We start from the raw sequence: 22624 nt of genomic DNA, 5'->3' as shown, positions 1-22624 counted from the left end.
CCTCATTCTAATACACTACCTTTTATCAGGCTTGTACGCATGCCAGTCTCATGTTGTACCATAGTTGTGTATCTTTCATATTTAATTCTCTGTGGCTTAGCAAAGAGAGGTTTCCAGAGCTTTAGTTTCCTGCGTCTCTTGTAGTAAACTTTCAACGATTACTCATGGTATGTCAACTTGCTGAGTAATCCAGCCTTCACTGAGGCATGTGTGCAGCCAGGAGAGGACAACCCTGAGCAACCCTGGTGGTTGAGAAGAGGGGAACAGGAAGAAATCAAATGTAAATTATAACTGCTGGAATCTCCGGCATCATATAATCTAGCTATTATCCGTATGTCATACCACCTCCAATAGAACATGTGGCGTGATCGTTTTAGAAAATGGGAAGGAATTGTACTTTAAAAATGCCAAACCTGGATGATTTGGTGGCATGGCCCATTGGAGCTGCAATGTCATGGTTAGGCATGCAATCTCTCTTAAACTGAATTGCCAGTCTCCATGTGTCACTCTAAAACCTGCCAGAGGCTAGCCACTTCCCCATGGAGAAATGAGGCAATATCATCAGGAGTCAACTTTATGCTAGTGCTCAGAGGCCTCTCTGCCAACTATAGAAACTGTGTGCCATGAAAGAAATGTATAGTACTTTGCCGGATTTAGTGCTCTAACCATTATTTTGAGCATGCAGTGTCCCTCTTTTTCATCCATCTGTGTCAGACCATAAGACATAGGAGCAAAAATTAGGCCATTCGGCCCATCGAGCCTGCTCCGCCATTCAATCATGGCTGATAAGTTTCTCAACCCCATTCTCCCATCTTCTCCCCGTAACCTTTGATAAGACCATAAGTCATAGGAGCAGAATAGCACCCAGGGATATGCTTCAAATGCCAATTCAGGTAGAGCTGCCACATCTGATCTACTAACGTAAGTCCTGTTGTGTCTAGTAGAAATTCTGGAACAGGGGGTGTTCAATATCTTGGTGGATTCCAGTTTGATTTTTTGTCTTCTGTTCTTAGAGTTAGTAGGCCAGTAGCTAATTCACTGTCTCTTGTTCCTCCAGGTTTTTTGGGACTTGCTATGCCTTGTTCTGGTACATTTTCTCCCTGGCGCACATGGCACTGTTTGTCACAAGGCTCAGTTACATTGACAATCTACAGTCTTTTGTTGGAGCACTAATCATTGGCACATATAACGTGGTGGTTGTGATTGTCCTGACTAAACTACTGGTAGCCATGTTACATAAAAGCTTCCAGATGATAGCTGTAAGTTATGTGATTGTTGATCATTTAAAAAATAAATACGTAAAGTTACATTTTCATCATGGAATTTACAACAGGTAACTTGTCCCAACAGCTCCATGCTGGTGTTTAAGCTCCACACAAGCTTCCTTCTACATTTCTTTCTCCCATCATATCCTCCTATTCCTTTCTCTCTCTTGTACTTATCTAGCTTCCCCTTAAATGGATCTGTGCTATTGCCTCAATCTCTCCGTGTGATAGCAAATTTCACTTTCTCACAACTGAGTAAAATGTTTCTCTTGAATTTCTTATTGGATTTATTAATGACTGTCTTATATTCACAGCCTCTAGTCATTCAAATTTTTAAGATAATACTCCAGTCTTTTGCTGGCTCAGACTGAATGAGGCTGGAAGAAAGTAACCCTCAGAGTGTATTGACTGTCATTTATATACTATAACCATTTTACAAGGTTCCTTTGAGCCTTTCCTTAATTTAATAGTGTTCTACAAGCACAAACATTTAGCTGCTATTAGACCATAGCAGAAAACAGAAGTCCCTTTTACATTATGCACCTGAATGCATGCCAGTTTCTTAAGTTCAGGTCTGACCATAGTATATCTGTGTTGAAACTTAGGAACTAGCAAAATTTCAGAGCTTGACTATTAGTATATCTGTATGTGGCTAATATATTTGATAATTAATAAGTTTCAATTGTGTGCTCATTCATGCAGCTTTCTAATCTTCTGTATTGCCAAGTGCATTGCTATGTCAATCCACAAAGTTAACAGTTGATTGCAATCCTGAGCTGTTTCCAAAATGGCATCCATATTATGGATGCATGCTTCTGGCTTAGCGCTGGATGCCATCTTTGACTGGTCATTACCACGGATACTGGAAGTGTGCAGATCATGATTCAAATCTTTGTGTAACGTTGATTTGACACCAGCATTGCCGTTTTGGAGTTCAACACTTCAACTAACACCCCTTCTTAAGCATGCACAGCAGAACAGGCATTCATCAGCAGGAAGGAATCCCCACCCCCACCGACCAATAACCCCCCCCCCTCCACCCCGCATCCCTCCCCTCACCAGCACCCTTTGGCTCATGTAGCTGTCATGGTTGATCGGCTGACGCGGCAATCTGTGAGATGTGAGAGTGAAGTTTGCAGTAATTTGTGAGGGTGATATGAGGCTATGAATGTTAGGTATGAGTTGTGATTGTTCAAATTGTTAGTAAATGAATGGAGCTGGCATGGTGCATTGAACAGAGTGTAAGGTGGTTGTTTCAGTTGTTAGGCTGTGGCATTTGAAGATGCATTCACTGACCTTCACCACTTGTGTGAGATCATTGAACTTCTTGCGGCACTGCATTGAGATCCTTGAGACTACCCGCTCCCATTATTTTTACAATGTCTGGACGGCCTCCTGGCTCCTATGGATATAGGATGTCTCTTCCCTTCATCACCTCCTGCACATAGGCCTCCAGTGCAGTCCACTCTCTCCGATGTTGTGCCATAATCACTCTCTTGCAGATCAAACACTCTAGCCCAGCCACTTCCAGCACATCTGTAGCTAGAATGCATTTCCCTTTAAGAGGTAATGGCTGGCTTTAAGTAGTGCTAGCCTTGCATGAACTTGGGCTCCCTGCTGAGGTGTGCAGCCACTCAATATGTGTTTAATGTCGTTCTTGATGCTACATTCATTTAAATGAACAGGCAGCACAAAGTTTTCAGGCTCCCTGTATTGGAAGCAACAGCGTCGATTAATAAGGAGTGCGACCCCTGCTCCCTGTTTTGGAGGTTAATTAATTTTATCCCCATTGCGTCACAATGGCACGCAATAAGAAAGTAAAAATGCTGCAAATTTGACGTTAACTGCACTGATTTATGCACCCTCAGCTCCTGAATAAACAAATACGATATAAATATTGGAATCACTGTTAAAAACTCATGGGGCAGAATTTTACGGTCCCCCGCTAGCAGGGTGCAAGGCTGCCGATGGGGGCCTGTAAAATTCCCCAAGTGGCCTTCCTGCCGCCCTCCTGCCCATCCCCGACCCGTCTGCAATTTTTACACGGGGCAGGTGAGGCTGAGAGGCCTGTCCAACCTCGCCGCAATTGAAAGGGCCCCTCCCTCAATTTTGAGGCTGGCAGTTCACAGGCAGGGGGCAGGCGTGGGTGGGGGGGAAGGGCGGTAGGCCACCCCACAGACCTTGGGTGGAAAGGGGGGTGGGTAGGTGCCTCCCCCAAGGCCTCTTTACACATTGGACCACCCTCCCATCCCGGGCAATTTCACCCCCTGGCCTCTCCATTAAGACCCCCAACCCCTCAAGGACTCGTCTCTCCTTGCCACTGTGAGACCACCCCTGGCATTTACCTGGTCATGAACTCTGGCACTTAGAATCTGGAGGCTGCTTATGGTCTCAGTCCTGGCCATATAGAACTGCCAGCCAATCAGATTGATCAGCAGCTCTGAGGCAGGACTTCCTCCTGAGTGAGAGGTGGAATTCTTGTCTCCAGCCAATTAAAGCCACTCAGAACGTGAAATGGCTGTGGGCTGTTATGATTGACGTGGATGCATTCCCAGTCAGTTCTTCAGGTGGTGTCTGAAAATTCTGCTCTTGTTTTCTGAGGTCTTAGATTATATTTTCCACTATGATTGCAGTTTACTCCCCAGTGATCAGAAATGGGTGCTACGTTCACCCAAATTGATCAATGCTGTTTACACACGATTTCCTGTTCTCAGCCCAATATCATGTGTAGCTTCAGGTGTGGATTTGGATGTCCGCTAGTGGTGGAAAAAGATATCTCAGAGTAGAAACAAAAAATCTTCTTCTGAAAAGCTGAAGGGCATTTCAGCTGGTTAGCAATCTTTGCCAATCCTGAAGAGGACTAAAATTAGAGAGTCAAAAATGAAGTGAAAGGAAACCCCATGTGCAGGAAGGAGTCTGCAAGCAAGTGATGAAGCAGCTCACATCCTGTTTAATGGCTACTGCAATGGAGATGTCATGGCGTACACTGGTCACAAATAGAGTGGCACCACAGGGAACCACTCCCTTTGGATCAATATTGTAGCATGTCTGCATGCAGGTGGGGGGCAAAATTTAGGCAAAAGATAACTAGTACCATCACCAGCAGTGCCAGCAATATGCACTTGTTGGCTACTGTTCAGCAAGAATCACAGCTTTGCCTCTGACTCTGTTGAGCTGCATTCAATTACAGAATCTTTACAGTGCAGAAGGAGTCCATTTGGCTCATTGACAAGTATTAATTTAAGCTGAGGATACAGGGACTAATTTTTATATTTCTTAAAACAAGTCGAGAACTTGAGTTTAAGGAGCCGCTCTACTGCATCATCCTCATTGAACTCACATGGGGCACCAAGGCCGTGCCTCCCGCGGGGTTCCCCCAGAGTATGGTATTGGGAAGCTGGCTGGTTCTCTGAAAGAGCATTGTACCTAGTTCCACTCCCCTGCCTTATCCCCGTTCTCCCTTTTCAGGTAGCACTCCAATAATCCTTTGAATATCTTGATCGAACCTGCCTCCACCACCCTCAGAAATTGCTTTCCAGACTCCAAACACTCTCTGGGTGAAAAAAGTTTTCCTCATCACATTTACTCCTTTTTCCAATTTTTTTTTTGTGCACTCTAGTTCTTGATGCTCTCTTGAGTGGGAACAGTTTCTCACTGTTTACCCTGTCCATACCCCTCAGGATCTTGAATACCTCTATCAAGTCTCCTCTCAGCCTTCTTTTCTCCAAGGAAAGTAGTCTCAACCTCTCCAATCTATCCTCATAGGTATAGTTGGTTATCCCTGGAATCATTCTTGTGAATCACCTCTGTACTCTCTCCAATGCCTTCACATCCTTCCTCAAGTATCCAGAACTGGATGCAGTGCTCCAGATGAGACCTAACTAGTGTCTTATATGAATTCAACATGCCCTCCTTACTCTTCTACTCAATGCCCCTATTAATTAAGCCAAAGATACTATATGCTTTATTAACTGCTCTCTCAACATGCTCTGCCATCTTCAATGACCTATGTATGTATACATTGAGGTCCCTGTCTTCCTGCACCTTCTTTAGAGTTTCTCCCTTTAATTTATTTTTTCTCTCCATATTCTTCCTGCCAAAATGAATCACTTCAAACTTCTCTGCATTGAACATCATCTGCCACTTGTCAGCCCAATCCACCCACATGTCCATATCCTTTTGAAGTTCAAGACTATTCTCACAGTCAACAGCATTTCCAATCTTCATATCATCTGCAAATCTTGAAATCATGCCCTCAACACTGCAGTCTAAGACATTAATCGATATCAGGAAGAGCAAGAATCCCAAAACTGACTCCTGAGGAGCTCCACTACAAACCTTCCTCCAATCTAAAAAACAACCATTTATCACTACTGTTTTCTGTCACTCAGCCAATTTCTTATCCAAGTGCCTACTTTCCCTTTCATTCCATGAACTAGAATTTTGCTCACAAGTCTGTTGTGTGGCACTGTATCAAATGCCTATTGAAAATCCATATACAAAACGTCAACAGTGTTTCTCTCATCAACCTTCTCTATTAACTCCTCAAAAAACTCCAGCAAGTTAGTTAAACATGATTTTCCCTTAATGAGTCCATGCTGGCTTTCCTTAGTTATCCTGCACTTCTTAACAGTGACTATTGATTTTGTCCCGAACTCTCATTTCCAGAAGTTTCCCTACCACTGAAGTTAGACTGACTGGCCTGTAGTTGCCAGCTTTATCCTTGCACCTCTTTTTGAACAAGGGTACAATATTTGCAGTTCTCCAGTCCTCTGGCACCGCCCCTGTGTCTAAGGAAGACTGGAAGATTATCACTAGTCCCTCTGCAATTTCCACTCACTTCCCTCAGTACTCTTGGATGCATCTCATCTGGTCCTGGTTTCTTATCTATTTTAAGAAAAGGTAACCTTTCTAGCACCTGCTCCTTCTCAACTTGAGGCATACGGTTAGTTCCCAATGTTACATACTGCTGATGTACTCCTCCTGCAGGATGAAAGAGGGATATCCATGGTTTAGTTTACCTGTTCTAAGAACCTCTTTTGGTTAAGTCTGAAGTTCCCTTTATGCATCCCAGAGAGTGCTGGCCGCCACTTGGATGACCAGAGTTTAGTGCGCTGCATGGCTGCCTGAAACCCCATACTCCTCTGCCCCCACTCCACATGACCGATTGATGGTAGCTTTGCCCACTGGACTGCATGCTGTGCTCTCAGCTCAGGCACAGGCATTCTCCTAACCTGGACTGAAGGCTGTGCTGTTAGCTTGAACCATGGGGGAGACTGGTCCAAACCAGGATGATGACATTGCAAGGGGCTGTGAGCATCTCCAGCAGTGACTGCTCCACAGCCAGCTTTAGCAAGGAGATTGTACAATGTGCCCTGTCTTCCAACCATTCTGCAGTCCACTAAAACGCTCATTAGTTTGCAGTCTGTGCCCGAGTCACCGAGTCATGAAAAGCTCTGGAGCACTTGGTGGCACTTTCATGCCTCTGCGTTGCTTGAGTGGGCAGATAAGCGAGAGGCCCAACTCCACACATGTCAATGTGGCTGCATCTGAACTGTCTCTAGCTGCAGGGAAATAGTCACTTTATACAAGGTTTCCCTAGTGTGTGGGCGCTTCCTTCCCTGCATCCTGCACTTGCCTGTGCGCTATCTTCAATCACAGGGCAGCCTTTGCGCCCCCCCCCCCCCCCCCCCCCTCCCGCCCCACCCAAGTCACCTCAACCTTGAAGTCCAACAGGCAACCTTGTGAAGTGCTGCATAACGTTCCTGTGCATTCACCTCCAAGCTCCCCTCAAAGCACAGCCCACCAAGTGCAAGCCTTATATATGTTGTGAAACAAGCCAGCATGACATGGGCAGACAATCCAGTGTCAGGGGATGATTCTGACAGGCTAGCCCTATAATGAAATGCAGGTATATTACATTGAGGTTCCCGATATCTTACGGCTGAGCGGACGATTACAAATTGGTTTCACGATATTGTGAAACCGATTTTTGGCCTTCTCACCATATAGTCCTCTCATGCCGCTGGGCATGCCTGACACCAGCGGGCACAGAAAATCCGACCCGTGGCCTCCCTTCCTGACTGTGCCCCCTACACTGAGTGAAGACACTTCCTCAAGGCCATTTCTAGGTGGATATGACAGTACTTCCGAATATAGTTGGCAGCATCTTGGTAGGTGACCAATCAAGCTTTCCAATACCACATAAAAAATGACATACTGTGATTGGCTATGTTCCCATTGGCCATATATTGTATAGGCATTTTTACTTATGCTATGGGTTCCCTGGTCCAGCCTCCCCTAGGAATAGGAATTTCTGTAGATACTGATCATCTGCGGAGGCACCTGTAGACTTTGGTTGGGGGGGGGGGGGGGCAGGGTGGTGCACCAGAAGGTGAGCACAGAATACCTCTGATGAAGTCTTCTCTTGGAATCACTTTCTTAGCTTTCCTTTGCTTCCTCTAAAAAGATCAATAGGTGGAATTTCCAATTGAAAATCCACTGGAAGCAGTAATGATGTTAGTGGCAATGAAAGTGCATTAGAATTGCTCAAGAGAACTTTAGTGTCAGCAGACAAAACAACAAATACAAAAAACAGCCAAGGAGTGACTATAAATGCTTACAATATTGTGTCCTTTAAATAAATGATATTCATTATCTAGCAGGCCAAGGATGCCCACTTTACATGGGCATAAATGTGAATGCACATCTCACAAGAACATTAAAAAATAGTGATTGGGATATGCCCTTCCACTTTTTGATATTTGAATGATGCTCTCACCTGTTTTCAGCAGCTACTTCCTGGCGCAAGGTTCCAACAACCAGAAATTTACACGTTTTTAAGAAAACCCAACCGGAAAATACCCCATGATAAAAGCAAAACACTGCAGATGCTGGAAATCTGAAACAAAAACAAAAATAGCTAGAAAAACTCAGCAGGTCTGACAGCATCTGCGGAGAGGAATACAGTTGAATCTTCATCAGAGTCTTCATTCTGTTAACTGTGTTCCTCTCCGCAAATGCTGTCAGACCTGCTGAGTTTTTCCAGGTATTTTTTGTTTTTGTTTTAGAAAATACCCCATCCTGCACATATTACAAAAGTTAGAATCTTTGAGCTTCTACATCATCTAGTCACATGAGCATACAAAATTCACAGCTAGGAAAAGGCCAGTTGGTCCATCAGGACTATGACACACCTCGTCATGGCTTGAACGTCTTGCTTCCCCCGCAAAGCCTCCCCCGGTACATGCAAAAAACAGCAGAAAAACCCAAGTACAATCAGGGAAAAATGCTCTTCAAAATACCTTTCTGACACCCCCTCAGGCAGTTAAAACCAATCCAAGAGATCTTATGAACCAAGTGTTATCTTTCAAGCCACTTATATTCTAGACACCCTTAATAATAAAGAATACAATTTCCATCAGACTAGAATGTAAACTTGTCATTAAAATATTCACAATCAACATTATAAATAAATCAAATAGTTGTCAATGAATTTAAAGGTCAAATCTATTCTCAGTTTGTTCAGAAATGAACTCACTCATAAGCTAGAAATGTGTAGAAGAAAAGAGCAGCATCTGTCAAACTTACCCCAATGGAGATTGGTGAATTTTGGCTGTTATTGGTTCCCCAACTTAATTGTCCCCAAGGGGAAAAGTTCTAAGAGGAGAAAACTTTGTGGAATTTCTTCTGGAAATTAAGCAAAAACCTTGAGGATCTCAGCTGAAAGCTATAATCTGCATTATTATCTCTCAACTATGGCTTACTGCATTCCACAGATGACATTGAAATTATGTCAACAAAACTCATTCTAAAGTGTTCCATTAAGGATTTCATTATCTCTGCCCATGCTTGCTCAGTCTCCTCAGTTCCCTTCATAAACGGTAAGTAGTGTTTTTTAAAACCTATAAATGCCACAATTTGGCTATTATGTAGTGATGCATCAACAGCCACCAAGTGAACTGTAAAAAACAACACTTACATTTTAGGGGTTTGAATGCATCAATTTACTGTTGCGAAGTGGGGTGGGTTACAGATTTTTCTCTACACGTGGGCTTTCTATCTCACATTGGGTCAACAGGGAGAGGTCAAGTGCTACCATAGGGAACAACATCAGTAGATTGATCACCTGAGACCATTTGCTTTCACATCTGGCAGGCAGCAAAATGACATTGAAAGAATCTCGGCAGGACTCATACACCCTCTTGGCTCTGAATTTGTTCATGCTTGATGGGCAGCGTAAAAGAAAATATTTTTATATAGTCCAATAAAAATGAATATTTTAAACAGCTGCATTGATGAATTACATTGTTTTATTTCTTTTTTACTTTCCAAGAACCATGAAGACAAGGAGTGGAAGTTTGCCCGTGCAAAGCTGTGGCTGAGCTATTTTGATGACAAATGCACTTTACCCCCACCATTTAATATCATCCCTTCCCCCAAAACCATTTGCTATCTCTTCACGAGTCTCAATAAATGGATCTGCTCTCATACCAGTACTGGGAAGGTGAAACGTCAAAACAGCCTCAAAGTAAGAAACCTGTAATTACGGAGCTGAAATCATAGAGTGCTCAATAACAGAGAAAAGTGATATTTATAGAATCTTAAAAATATGTGATCAGTAGTTATACTTGTCCAATAATATGATGTTCACCTCTGTGAAAAGCAAAAGTCTAGAAATAGAAATACATATATAATGTTAGGCTTATCCTATCCTATATTTGAATAATAATACCAAAAAATGGGATTTACTTAGCAACATCTTGTACAGTATCCAGCTGTGGAAAGCTGCCAGTTTAATGTGAGTTGTGTGTACCTCAGTGCCAGATTCCCTATGGCCTGAATCTTCTGGTTGGCGTGCGGAGGTGGGCCCCGCTTGCTGACGCGTAAAATGATGTGCGGTGATGTCGGGCTTGCGACCGGACATGACCACACGTCATTCAGACCTTCAGTTCGGCGGGCGCGCACTGGAGTCAGTTGTGCACCCGCCAAACTGTCAAAGGCCTTTTAAGGCCATTTAAATAGCAATTAAAACAATTAACAGGGCTGCCCGTCCAATCTTAAGGTTGGTGGGCGGGCGAAGAGCCCAGGCGGCCTTCGCATTTTTCATGGAACTTCATGCACAGGCAGGATGAGGTTTCATGAAGGCTTTTAAACTTTAATAAAAGCTTTTAATAAAATGCATTGACGTGTCCCAGCTCATGTGACACTGTCACATGAGGGGGACATGTCCAAATAAATTTTTTAAATCTTTTATTCACTTTTTGGTAATGAAATTAAATTCCCTGAGGCAGCTCCGTGGCTTAGAGAGATTTCTGCACTCTTTCCCGCCCGTGGGCTGGATACTGAAAGATCTAGGCCAGTAGGTTTTATGTTCACTGTAGTAAGTAGTGTTGGAAATGTTTCTTATTCCCATGTTTTAACTGAAAATTCTATCAAACAGTTGATGTTAATTCAATGAATGACTTTTTTGTAGCACGGATGGGCTGTGTATTTTTTAACATTTTCCCCTGCTCCAAACAAATGGAGCTTACATTTTCAGTAGCACTGATGGACAAGAGGCCAAGCCCCACAGGGAGAGTCACTCTTATGCACTTAGTGTTAATCCGTCACAAAATGGCATTTATTCAGCTGGGGCATAATACATGACAAGGAAGATTGAGAAACATGCGTAACTAACCCCATCGATCTTTTTAACTAATATATTTGCTATCAACAGTAACAGCTTGCATTTATATAGTGCCTTTAACATAGTAAAATTCCCCAAAGCTCTTCACAGAAACAGAACCAGTCAGAAATTGATACCGTGCCAAAGAAGGAAATATTAGGAAGGAGTGACTAAAAGCTTAGTCAAATCAGGAGCTTCTTGAAGAAGCTCCTCCAGAGGATAAATGTTAGCCTCAACTGTAAGATAAACCACTCTTTTATCAAAAATAGCTGGAAAAACTCAGCAGGTTTGACAGCATCTGCGAAGAGGAATACAGTTAACGTTTCGAGTCCATATGACACTTCATCAAAACATCAGACGTTCTGAAGAAGAGTCATTCGGACTCGAAACGTTTATCTGTGTCCCTCTCCGCAGTTGCTGTCAGACCTGCTGAGTTTTTCCAGCTATTTTTGTTTTTGTTTCAGATTTCCAGCATCCGCAGTATTGTGCTTTTATTTCACTCTTTTATTGTTTGTTTTGTCTAACAAGGAATGGAAGACCCTCAAGCATAAGCGAGATCAAAATTACCAAAAGGTAATGTGTTGTTTGGTCCATCGTTACCTTACTGCTATGAGACAGAAGATGCATAGCACAGACCAGGCGACTGAAGAGAATCTGAATGAACTGCGCCAAGACCTCTCCAAATTCCGCAATGAAATGAGAGACCTGCTTGGTTTCAGGACAGCAAAATATGCCATGTTCTATTCAAGGAACTGAAAAGCATTCCAGGTTTTATGGGACTACTTCCATTGAAGTTTTGCTGAGATATATATGTGTTACAATCATATTCTAAGTATCACATTTAGTGAAAGGGTTTCTTTGTCATCATCCAATACTTGTCAAATACTTATTATTTAATCAAGATTCTGTTTAATGCAGTCTATTTTTGGAAATTCCGGAGCAGAAATATGCAGTTACAATATCTCTGCAGTTTCTAATTTGTTGGAATACTGCAACACAAATAATTGTGAAGAATATATGATTAATAGATACAGCCATTTTTGTCATTTAGGAAAATGTTTCTAGTATTTATTTCCCTTAAAGAAACTTTGAATTCTTGACTCTACTTTTTGATTCATCGGTAGTTAGACTGGACATTCCAAGAAATGCTTCAGTAACCCACAGGGCAGATCGAAGATATGGGGGATGAAAACATGCATTGTATTGGTCATGAACACATTAACAAGTTCTTGACTTCTTATGTAAGCTATTTTAACAAAGTCATCAGCTCATTTGACATAAACACGTTAACATTTTTATTGAAATTGCAAAAAAATTTCAAATGAATGTTTGGAAGCTTTCAATAAAAATCAAGCACCAAGCATTTTCAACCCTATCTCATTTAGAGTCAAAACAACAGTTGCATATCAGTGTTCACTAATAAGTATGGTGTGCTCATTGTCAGTAAAATGGTTCTTTTGCATTAGCTTGCATTTTATTAAAGTTTGAAATATATTTTCCCCATGATTTCTTTGCTCTTAGGTTGAAGGATATCCTGGGAAACAGTACATTTTTAGAGGAAGTTTGATACTTGGTCTGTAATAATTCAGTAAATACGAATCATCAGAGTTGACCCAAGCACTGATCTCATGGCAGTAAGTTAGTATAATGGGCAGAGTTGATGAATGTCATAACATGTTGACATATGATAATTTATTGGGCATTGTATGAGCAATTTATGCTAGACTGGACCTGACAAAGTATTAATCTACCGTGAGACCTTATGGAAGTTTAGCTATAACTGTGACTAAGAGTAGCAGAGAACAGAAGCTCTGTACTGGGATGTTAGCGCATCAGGGTTAAATGGGTTTTTGAAGGTAGACGTTAAAGGCTAGGAACTTGTCTTTCTTCCCTTTTCTCAGGATATTTCCATGGCATGTCAGAGTTTAGTAGCAATGGGGATGAAATTCATGTTCAGGTATAAAATGGGTGGTATGACATCTGCTACCAGATATACTCTTCATCAGGTATTCAGTTCCATTGAAGTTTTGCATCACTGCCCAAGTCAATTTCACCCATATGGAATATAAGGGTGATGTATTGATGCACAACAATCCAGAAAAATTAACTTCATAAAGTAGTTGTTATTTAAGCTAAATCAGAAAGAATCTGAAGCGATTTGTGACTTTAGTAATGTAGAATTGTACAGAAGAGTTTACTGCCATCATTGGCAAGATTCATACAGTGCACTCGAATATATTTCAACGTTGACAGTTTATAAATGCAAATTATATTTTCTTCCAGCTTAAGAATGAAAAAGCCCTTGGGGTGATATTCCTGCCTTCCACTGATTTAAGTAAAAACACATGGCGAGTGTTAAGTGGGCAACACTTTATGCTTACGTCAACTTTTTTTTTAATACTTAGTGAAATTAGGAATTGCACTTGAGTCAGAATGTGTGATGAATCTGCAAAGAATTACATTTGAAATGCCGACCTATTTAAATTGAGAAAAAGATGTAAAATCATGGGTGATATATTAACATTTAGGTTGCCATTTAGTAACGTCTTAAGTAACATGGGGCAGAATTTTCCGTGTGGCGTGCGGGGACGGGCCTGATGCGTAAAATGACGGGCGGTGATGTTGGGCGTGCGTCCCGATGTCACCATGCGTCATTCCGATCTTTCATTTGGCGGGCACACACCGGAGTTGGCTGCGCACCCGCCGAACTGTCAAAGGCCTGTTAAGGCCATTAATAAAGTAATTAAACCAATTTGACAGGGCTGCCCATCCAACCTTAATTGACGGGCAGGCGAAGAGCCCAGGCGGCCTTTGCATTTTTCATGAAACCTCATCCACGGGCGGGATGAGGTTTCATGAAGGTTTTATTAATCAAATAGAAATTTTTATGACAATTCGTAAACATGTCCCAGCTCATGTGACACTCACATGAGGGGACATGTCTGAATATTTTTCTTTTTTTCCAACTTTCCATTTGAACTTTATCTCCCTGAAGGAGCCCTGTGCCTCAGGGACATTTCTGCGCTCTTTCGCGCACATGTGTCACGCTGGGTGGGCCTTAATTTGCCCGCCCACATAAAATGGCGCGCAGCCGATCCCGGGTAGCGATCGGCCTCGCGCCCAACCGTGGAGAAAATTCTCCCCATGATTATAATGAAAAAACACTTCATGAAGACAAAACATTTCTTCAGCAGAATGTCTATGCCATATTGCTGCAGCCTACTTATAGGGACAGGAATTCAACTATCACTTCAATTACACTTTTCTCAATTGTATTTTCACCCATCTCACATGATCAATACTAAAATCATTAGATGATGCAACACAAAAGAGACCATTCTGCCCATTGTACCTGTGTCAGCTCTCAGAAAGAGCTATCCAATTAGTTTCTCTCCCCTACTGTTTCCCCATAACCCTGTAACTTTTTTCCCCAATAACCTTGTAACTCTTTTTTTCCCCTTCAAGTATTCATCCAATTCCCTTTTGAAAGTTATTATTGAATCTTCTTCCAAATTCCTTTCAGGCAATATCATAATTCATTGCATAAGTAAAAAATAAATTCTCATGGCACCACTAGTGTTGTTTTTGCCTTTTTAAATTCTTTTACAGAATGTGGGTGTCGCTGGCTAGGCCGGCATTTGTTGTCCATCCCTAATTGCCCTTGAGAAGGTGGTGGTGAGCCACTTTCTTGAACTGCTACAGGCCATGTGGTGTAGATACACCCACAGTGCGGTTAGGGAGGGAGTTCCAGGATTTCGACCCAGAGACAGTGAAGGAACGGCGATATATTTCCAGGTCAGGATGGTGTGCAGCTTGGAGGGGAACTTGCAGGTGGCCTTGCAGATTGTCTAGCGTCTTAAATCCGAGTCCTCGGATTACCAACCCTTCTGCCACTGGAAACAGTTTCTCCTTGTTTACTCAATCAAAACTGTTCATGATTTTGAAAAATTCTATCAAATATCTTCCTAGCCTTCTTTTCTGGAAAGAGAACAAATCCAGCTTCTCCATTTTTTCCACATAACTGAAGTTCCTCATTCCTAGTACCATTCTAGTAAATCTCTTCTGCAACTGCTCTAAGGCTTTGACATCCTTCCAAAAGTGTGGTGCCCAGAGTTGAACATAGTTGAACAGCTGAGGCCTAACAAGTAAGAACAAGCTAGCATAACTTCCTTGCTTTTCACTCTACACTTCTATTAATAAAGACAAGGATCGCATATACTTTTTTTTAAACAACCTTCTCAACTTGTCCCACCAAATTCAAAGACTTATCTGCACAATTTTGCTGGTTTCTCAGTTCCTGTGCCCCCTTTAAAATGGTACCATTATATTGCCTCTCCTCATCCTCTTACCAAAATGTATCACTTTAAACTTCTCTGCGTTAAGTTTCATCTGCCTTGTGTCTGCCGATTTCACCAGCCTGTCTATATCCTCCTGAAGTCTTAAGGGCTACCAACTGCAGACAGGGAGGTAAGACTGGTTTAAGATAATAGAGGGTCAGCGTAACTACTGACCTTGTTCCCATGTTGGATTCAATGGTGAATAGAAGGAGAAATGATGCCCTCATGCCTCTCATCTAACTATGCACATGACACAATTGTCTGACATAGTTCTTGAAATGGTGACTTCTGGGCATTCAGCAGTTCCAAATAAAACATTTTTTTATTAAGCAGCAGATACATTATGCAAAGAGTGACTGTTGGAGAAACATGAAACAAAAACAAAACACCAGTTGCAAACAAACTAGTCATAAAACATCACAAATCATCGCTGTACTTTTAAGTTATTGCACTTAAGACCTATATAATCTATTACAATATATAAGTATATAAGATAAACATAGGTTCAATTTCTGTCATCATTGTTATAAATAAAGAGACAGTTCCAAACTCAACACGACTTTGGGGCTAATCATTCTGTTCAGACTTTTTTTTCCTGCCAGTACAAGGATTGGTATATCCATGACAGACATCCAAACCCATGGCAGCACCTTTAGTTAGACACATTTCACCAACTTTATATTTGAATGCTTCTATTTACCTGCAGAAAGCCACCTATCTGTTAAGAAGTGCACTTAGTAATCAATTAAAGAAAACTATCAATACACGATTTCCAGCACCATAAATAAAAAATAAAGTCTCTGCTGTCATTGTGTGTTTAGCATCGTCTGTTTTTCAAGTTGTTCAGAAACCTTTGGTTCTTTGATCTGTAGGGCACGACAAAGCTGTTAGGAAGCACTCTACCTCTGCCTGCTTCATCCACTTGACCCATGAAGATGTAATTCAATCCTGCAAAGACCACAAAGATGCCTTTAAGCAGAACTTTAATTTTAGAGCCACTTTGAGGCAGTACAAGGTAATTAATTGGTTACAAAACACATTTCATTAGTTGATCTCTGGCAATTTTTTTTGTGTAGCAGTTTAGTTATTGTGTAAATTATGACAATGTAAATGTGAGCTGGGTAGTAAAAACTCAATCTCAAACAGAGAGGTCACAGAATTTGAAGTTTAACCTTCAGGATGATTCAACTTTGAGTTTCCATTGGTCAGGAACCATTTTTTCTTCCTTAAAATGAACACCTGCGTGAAATGTGTGAAAGGAATTTTATTATTGTCAGTTTGATGCAAGTGGAAATTCAAGCTAACTACCTCAATTTTTAGGTTAGATATAAAAGGATGGCTGTGCAAGGAATCTTAGTGATGTCTGTAAAAAGTGTGATATATTGGTCAGACTGGATCCTTAACATATCCAAAGGTAATTCATTTGTACCTAGTGTTGGAAGACTCAGTTTTTGGACAGGAACTCTGTACTTGAGCAACAATTGGCCACAATCTGCAGCATCCGTCAGGATGCGAGATTTCTACGCTGTACCATCCAGAATGCAATCAGTTAGGCAGTTCAGGACACAAGGATAGAAATGGGGTATGATCTGCAGGGTTAGTAGAGGGAGTCAGGATTTGTCTGTGCAGGAAACTGCTGAGTTTGAGGAACTATCAAATAGGTCCTTATGATTAAACAAATAGGAGGCGACTCAGAAGAACATGGACGGAAGCCATATTGTGGCACTATCCAACAAGAGACTATCCAAGGGGATGAGAGGAAGTCTGAAGTGCCTTGAGATCTTTTTCTACATGAGATGCATATATAAATGCAAGTTGTCATTGCTGTTGCATTCAATGTGTTTCTAGTCCAACAAGAAAAGAGACATTGCTTGATTTTGTCCTGAGAAATGAAGTGGAGCAATTAACTGATGTAAGAGTAGGTGAACAATTGGGGACCGGTGACCACAAATAGTTAGTTTCAATATAAGAACAGGAAAGTATAAAAAAAGGTCAAAATTTTCCAGCACCCCACAGCAGGTTCCCCCGCAGCAGGGCTAGTGAGCCACGGAAATCTCCATTCACACCGACGGGATTGGAAGATCCCACCGGCATGAGGGGCTGGAGAATTCCAGTAGAGTCAAAGATCAGGACGCTGGATTGAAAGGAATAAGGCAAACGTCAGTGAAATAAATGGTGATCCGACTGAAATTAATTGGAATGAAAAGTTACCAAGCAGGCTGACAGATCAGTGTGAGAAATCTTCAACTTTGGCATACGTGGCAAAGAAAAATAACCATATTCCTATGTAGCGAAAAGGGGTGATCAGGTATGGAGTTCAGTGGATAAATAGGTTCAAAGTTTTAAAAAAAACTTAAACAGGGAGTATATGTAAATGTTAAGACTAACAACACTAAAGATATCATGAGGAACACGAAGTACAGTAGGAAGGTGAAAAAGGAAATAGATTAATTAAAGATTTAGTAGAATTGAGAGCTGAGTCTGCTTTTGTTATCACAGAATCTTTACAGTGCAGAAAGAGGTCATTCAGCCCATCGAGTCTGCACTAGCTCTCTGAATGAGCATTCCATCTATTCCCACACCCCTGCCTTTTCCCTGTAACCTTGCACATTATTTATCAGATAGCAATCCAATTCCCTTTTGAATACCTCAATCAAACCTGCCTCCACCACTCTTTCAGGAAGTTTGTTACAGACTCCAAACACCCTCTGGGTGAAAATTTTTTCCTCACATTACATTTATTCCTTTTGCCAATTATTTTGAATCTGTGCTCTCTAGTTCTTGATGTTCTCTTGAGTGGGAACAGTTTATCACTATTTACCCTGTCCATACCCCTCAGGATCTTGAATACCTCTATCAAGTCTCCTCTCAGCCCTTTTTTCTCTCCAAGGAAAACAGTCCCAACCTCTCCAATCTGTCCTCATAGCTACAGTTCTTTATCCCTGGAATCATTCTTGTGAATCTCCTGTGTACTCTCTCCAATGCCTTCACATCCTTCCTAAAGTATGGTGCCCGGAACTAGATGCAGTACTCCAGATGAGGCCTAACTAGTGTCTTATACAAATTCAACATGACCTCCTTACTCTTGTACTCAATGTCCCTATTAATAAATATTAATAAAGCCTAAGATATGCTTGATAAACTGCTCTCTCAACATGCCCTGCCATCTACAATGACCTATGTACATATACACCGAGGTCCCTCTGTTCCTGCACCTCCTTCAGAGTCTCTCCCTTTATTTGCATATACAAATGATTTTATTGGGAATACAGTCTTGAGACTTGCTGATGGTACAAATACAGGAAGTTGGTAAACAGTGAGGACTGTAAAACACTTCAGAAAGACATGGATATCTTAGCAAATGGGCAGGTAGGTGATGTATACAATTTAATACAAATATATGTGAGATAATACATTTTGGAATGGGATTATATGCTTAATGGAGAGAGATGAAAGGTGTAGATAAACGGCCAGATCTAGGGGTTCAGTGTTCCATGCAAGAATTTTTTTCATGGGATGTGGGTGTCACTGCCAAGGCCAGCATTTGTTGCCCATCCCTAATTTTCCTTGATCTGGCTTGCTAGACCTTTTCAGAGGGCAATTAAGAAACAACCACATTACTGAGAGGTCTGGAGTCACATGTAGGCCTGACCAGGTAAGAATGGCAGATTTCTCCTATGAACCAGATGGGCTTTTACAACAATTGATGGTAGTTTTGTGGTCACCATTATTGAGGCTAGCTTTCAATTCCAGATTTATTAATTGAAATTAAATTTCACCAGCTGCCGTGTTGGGATTTAAACCTATGTCCCCAGGGCTTTAGTATGGATCTCGGGAATACTAGTCCAGTGATGGTACCGCTAGGCACCATCTCTCCATCTGCAGGGACAAAGCATCAGCGCACTCAGATAAAGCCATAAAATAGGATTTTGTTTTATAAATATAGATGCATTCTATTCAAGAATAAAGAAATAATGATAGATGTATATAAAACATTGGTTAGGTCTGCTGTGTGGAGTTTTGGCTGCACTATTACAGAAAAATCATTAAAGCCACAGAATATATAGATTCACTAGGATCAAACCAGGTATGGGATCTACAGCTATGGTGACAGACTTGGGGCAGGTTTTTAGGTCGGCGAGTGGGCGCGATCGGCAGGTCCAGGATCGGTTGGGGAACAGGCCACTGACCATGATCGGACCCCAACTGCAAATTCACACTGGCTGGCCAATTAACGGCTCAGCGCTGCCAGAGTGGGGAGAGGAGGAGGGTGAACGCTGAAGTCAGTGCAGGCCTGGGCGAGTGCTCAGAGAAAGCTCCTTGAAGGCAGAGAGCTGCCTCAGGGAGCTGAAGCCCTCAACAACCTAAAATAAAGTCACAGAAAATGGAACAAAAAAAGTGTCCAAGCTTCAAAATCAGTCACCTGAAAATGTAGGTAATTAAAATGCTGTCCACAGAAATTTATTTTAATTTTAATTTATCATGGAAACCTTATCCCGCCCGTGGATGAGGTTTCCTGAAAAATGCAAGGGCTGTCTGGCTGATTCGCTCGCCCGCCAACTGTAATGTTGGGCAGGCAATGAAAAATCTGTTAATTGCACCGTTAATGGACTTAATTGCCCTCAACTGTTGGCGGGTGTGCTTCCGAGTTTAGCGAGCGCTTGCTGACCGAAATATCACACCACGTCATTTTACACTTGAGCAGGTCGGGCACGCACCCACCCGCTCAGTGAAAAATCTTGCCCTTGATATACTGGATTCAAACAAAGGATCATAGAATGAAACACTAACCCTATCTTTTTCCACAGATTAACCTGAGCTGGTAAGTATGTCTAGCATTTTCTGTTTTTATTTCAGATTTCCAGTTTCTGCAGCATACATATTGATGGCAGTGCCTCACCTCCACCTTCTCACAGGCAATTAAAGATAGTCAATAAAAATGCTGGCCTAACCAGCGATGCTCACATCCCATAAAAGAATACAAAAAAAAGCAGAACTTACCCACGGAAGCAAAGAAGGTTAAGAGGATTCTTGATAGAGAGTTTTTTTTAAAATAGCAAGGGCTTTGATTAAGTAAATAGGGAAATATTTTTTCCTCTGCTTGGGAATGAATGAAAAGGGTACATCAATTTAATATTATGACTAAGGAAGTAAAGAGAGTTTAGCAAAAACTGTTGAGTTGTTAGATCATGGAACACTTCGTGACAAGGCATGTTTGAGGGAGATATCATTGCATTTTTAAATTAGATCATTTTAAGTAGAAAAGATAATAGGCTACGGGGAGGGAAGAGTGACAGGATTAATTTTCAATTGTTGTAACAAAGAATTCACATGGACATGATGGGATAAATGGCTTCCTTCCATAGCTCTGTTCAAATCAATGGTGAAGGAAACTGGTGATGATGCTTTAAGCACTTTTTAGAAGGAAATAAACTGGTTCTCTTACCTCTTTTAGTCTTCCCTTCCTTTTGCAGTCATGAGGCTTTTAAAAGCCAAATATCACCTAACCACCATTCCTTAATTTATTCCAGCTTTTCTCCTCGGCGTAGAAACTACTATTAGCAATATTAGCAGACAAATGCTGAAAACTCCTATTTGACAATCCTTTGCCTGCTACTTCAACAGAAGTTTAAGAGAAGCACCAAACATAGCAGAGCATGCAACAACAAATGAGCTTTCCAAAGGCAAAACTCACCTCGTTTAATGATTGGACACTTTTTACAGACTGAAATTATTCTGACGCTCATATTCTTCCCTGCTTGTTGAATTGCCAATGTCCCTTCTTTATAAATATTTATAATAGAGATGGTTGTGTGAATACTGCCGTTTCGTGTTACAGCAGTTATAACTGTGCCTGTTATCACTGAAAGAAACAAGAATAGGCATCCAAATTTAAAAAAACTCTCATGAAAAGTTTGTTCCTTAAATCACATCAAGGTAAAAAGGCTTTGAAATTCAGATTTTATTCTCATGTTTTATTCAGTTTTAATTAACAATGTTTGAGGTTATGGGTAAAATAAACAGCACCTCATCATCCTCATATCCTGACTGAGAACTAATTTCTTACCACAGTGTTGGACGTGATGAGAACATGGCTTATGATAGATTTAAGGATATATTCCTTATATAAAATAATATAAATTTCTTTATCTCTAATTTTCTCCCTTTGCCAAGCTCTAATACTTCAGTCAAGTTGTGATTCATGTTGTATGTGCTTAAAACAGTACTTGGTTATGTAAACACCACATCCAAACTTAACCTCATTTTTGCCCAAATGCACATTTGGCAGTAGGGTCACTGGACAGCAATTGAGAATAGGACTCCGGCTGATTTTCCTCTTCTCCCCACCCCCATCTACCATGAAAACGATTGGCTTACAGCAGATTGGCGACTGGTGCCAACACTGAGAACAGCAACCCGCCACAACACTTGATAACCCACCTCACATGCCTCACAGAACCTGCCTCTCATGGATTGGTCTCTTGAGCCATCAGCAAAAGTGAACCATATGAGGCTACCCCAACCCCAACAGATTTGATTTGCTGCATGTTCATCATCAGATGGAAGGGTGCCGTCAATAACACTGAGGTGAGTTGGAGCATCTACAAGGTCCATCTTAGTAGTGTGGCTAGTTGAGAGTTCAAGTACTCCCAAAGAAAATTGTGAAATTTAATTCAATAAATCTGGTGACTTGATGCTGGATTTTTGTTTTAAGAAAAACCTTAATTGGAAAGTGACCTACCATCCCTATTGGTCTGGCCTACATGTAAATCAAATCTACACTATAAGATTGACTCTTAATACCTTCTGAAGGGGTCTGGTGAGCCATTCCATTAGAAATATAATTATTATTAAGGAAGAAGGCTCACCTTCATCTTCTCAAGGTAATTAAAGATAGGCAATAAATGTAGTCTCACCAACGTGATCCACATCCCAACAACAAACATAAAAAACAAACATTAAAATTCAGGATAAAAAAGGGAAGACGGTGGCATAGTGGTAATGTTACTGATCTAGTAAGCAGGAGGCACAGGCTCATGTCCTGGGGAAATAGGTTCAAATCCCACCATGGCTGGTGGTATTTAAATTCAGTTAATAAAAATCTGGAACATAAAGCTAGTAATGGCCCATGACAATTATCATTGACTGTCATAAAAACCCATCCAGTTCACCTATGTCTTCCTTACCTTGTCTGGCCAACATTTGACTCCAGACTCACAATATAGTTGACTCTTAACTGCCCTCTGAAATGTTTAGTTCAAGGGCGATTTATGAGTGAATAGTGTGGGGGTGTGGAGGAAGGACAGCTTGCTCCCCCCACCCAGACCCGCCCTCCCAGATCCCCAGATGTAAAG

The 22624-nt window shown here is 41.4% G+C and overlaps 2 protein-coding genes across 2 annotated transcripts in view; one reads left to right on the top strand and one right to left on the bottom strand.

The window, feature by feature from the left end:
* Positions 1-12293, top strand: part of trpc1 (transient receptor potential cation channel, subfamily C, member 1) — a 94556-nt gene extending 82263 nt beyond the window's left edge. Inside the window, exons 11-13 of the mRNA XM_041210220.1 lie at positions 1058-1259; positions 9601-9795; positions 11461-12293. Of these exons, the coding sequence (XP_041066154.1) occupies positions 1058-1259; positions 9601-9795; positions 11461-11688 (625 nt within the window). The 3' untranslated portion in view covers positions 11689-12293. The remainder of the gene's footprint in view (positions 1-1057; positions 1260-9600; positions 9796-11460) is intronic.
* Positions 12294-15575: 3282 nt separating this feature from the next.
* Positions 15576-22624, bottom strand: part of pcolce2b (procollagen C-endopeptidase enhancer 2b) — a 41253-nt gene continuing 34204 nt past the window's right edge. The window contains exons 8-9 of the mRNA XM_041210277.1: positions 20965-21132; positions 15576-16217 (exon numbers count right to left, since the gene is read on the bottom strand). Of these exons, the coding sequence (XP_041066211.1) occupies positions 16087-16217; positions 20965-21132 (299 nt within the window). The 3' untranslated portion in view covers positions 15576-16086. The remainder of the gene's footprint in view (positions 16218-20964; positions 21133-22624) is intronic.

The sequence above is a fragment of the Carcharodon carcharias genome, chromosome 2 (assembly GCF_017639515.1).
Source record: "Carcharodon carcharias isolate sCarCar2 chromosome 2, sCarCar2.pri, whole genome shotgun sequence".
In the NCBI taxonomy this organism is placed as follows: Eukaryota; Metazoa; Chordata; class Chondrichthyes; order Lamniformes; family Lamnidae; genus Carcharodon; species Carcharodon carcharias.
The sequence above is the reverse complement of the archived record's forward strand: the minus strand, read 5'-3'. Positions and strand labels throughout refer to the sequence as shown.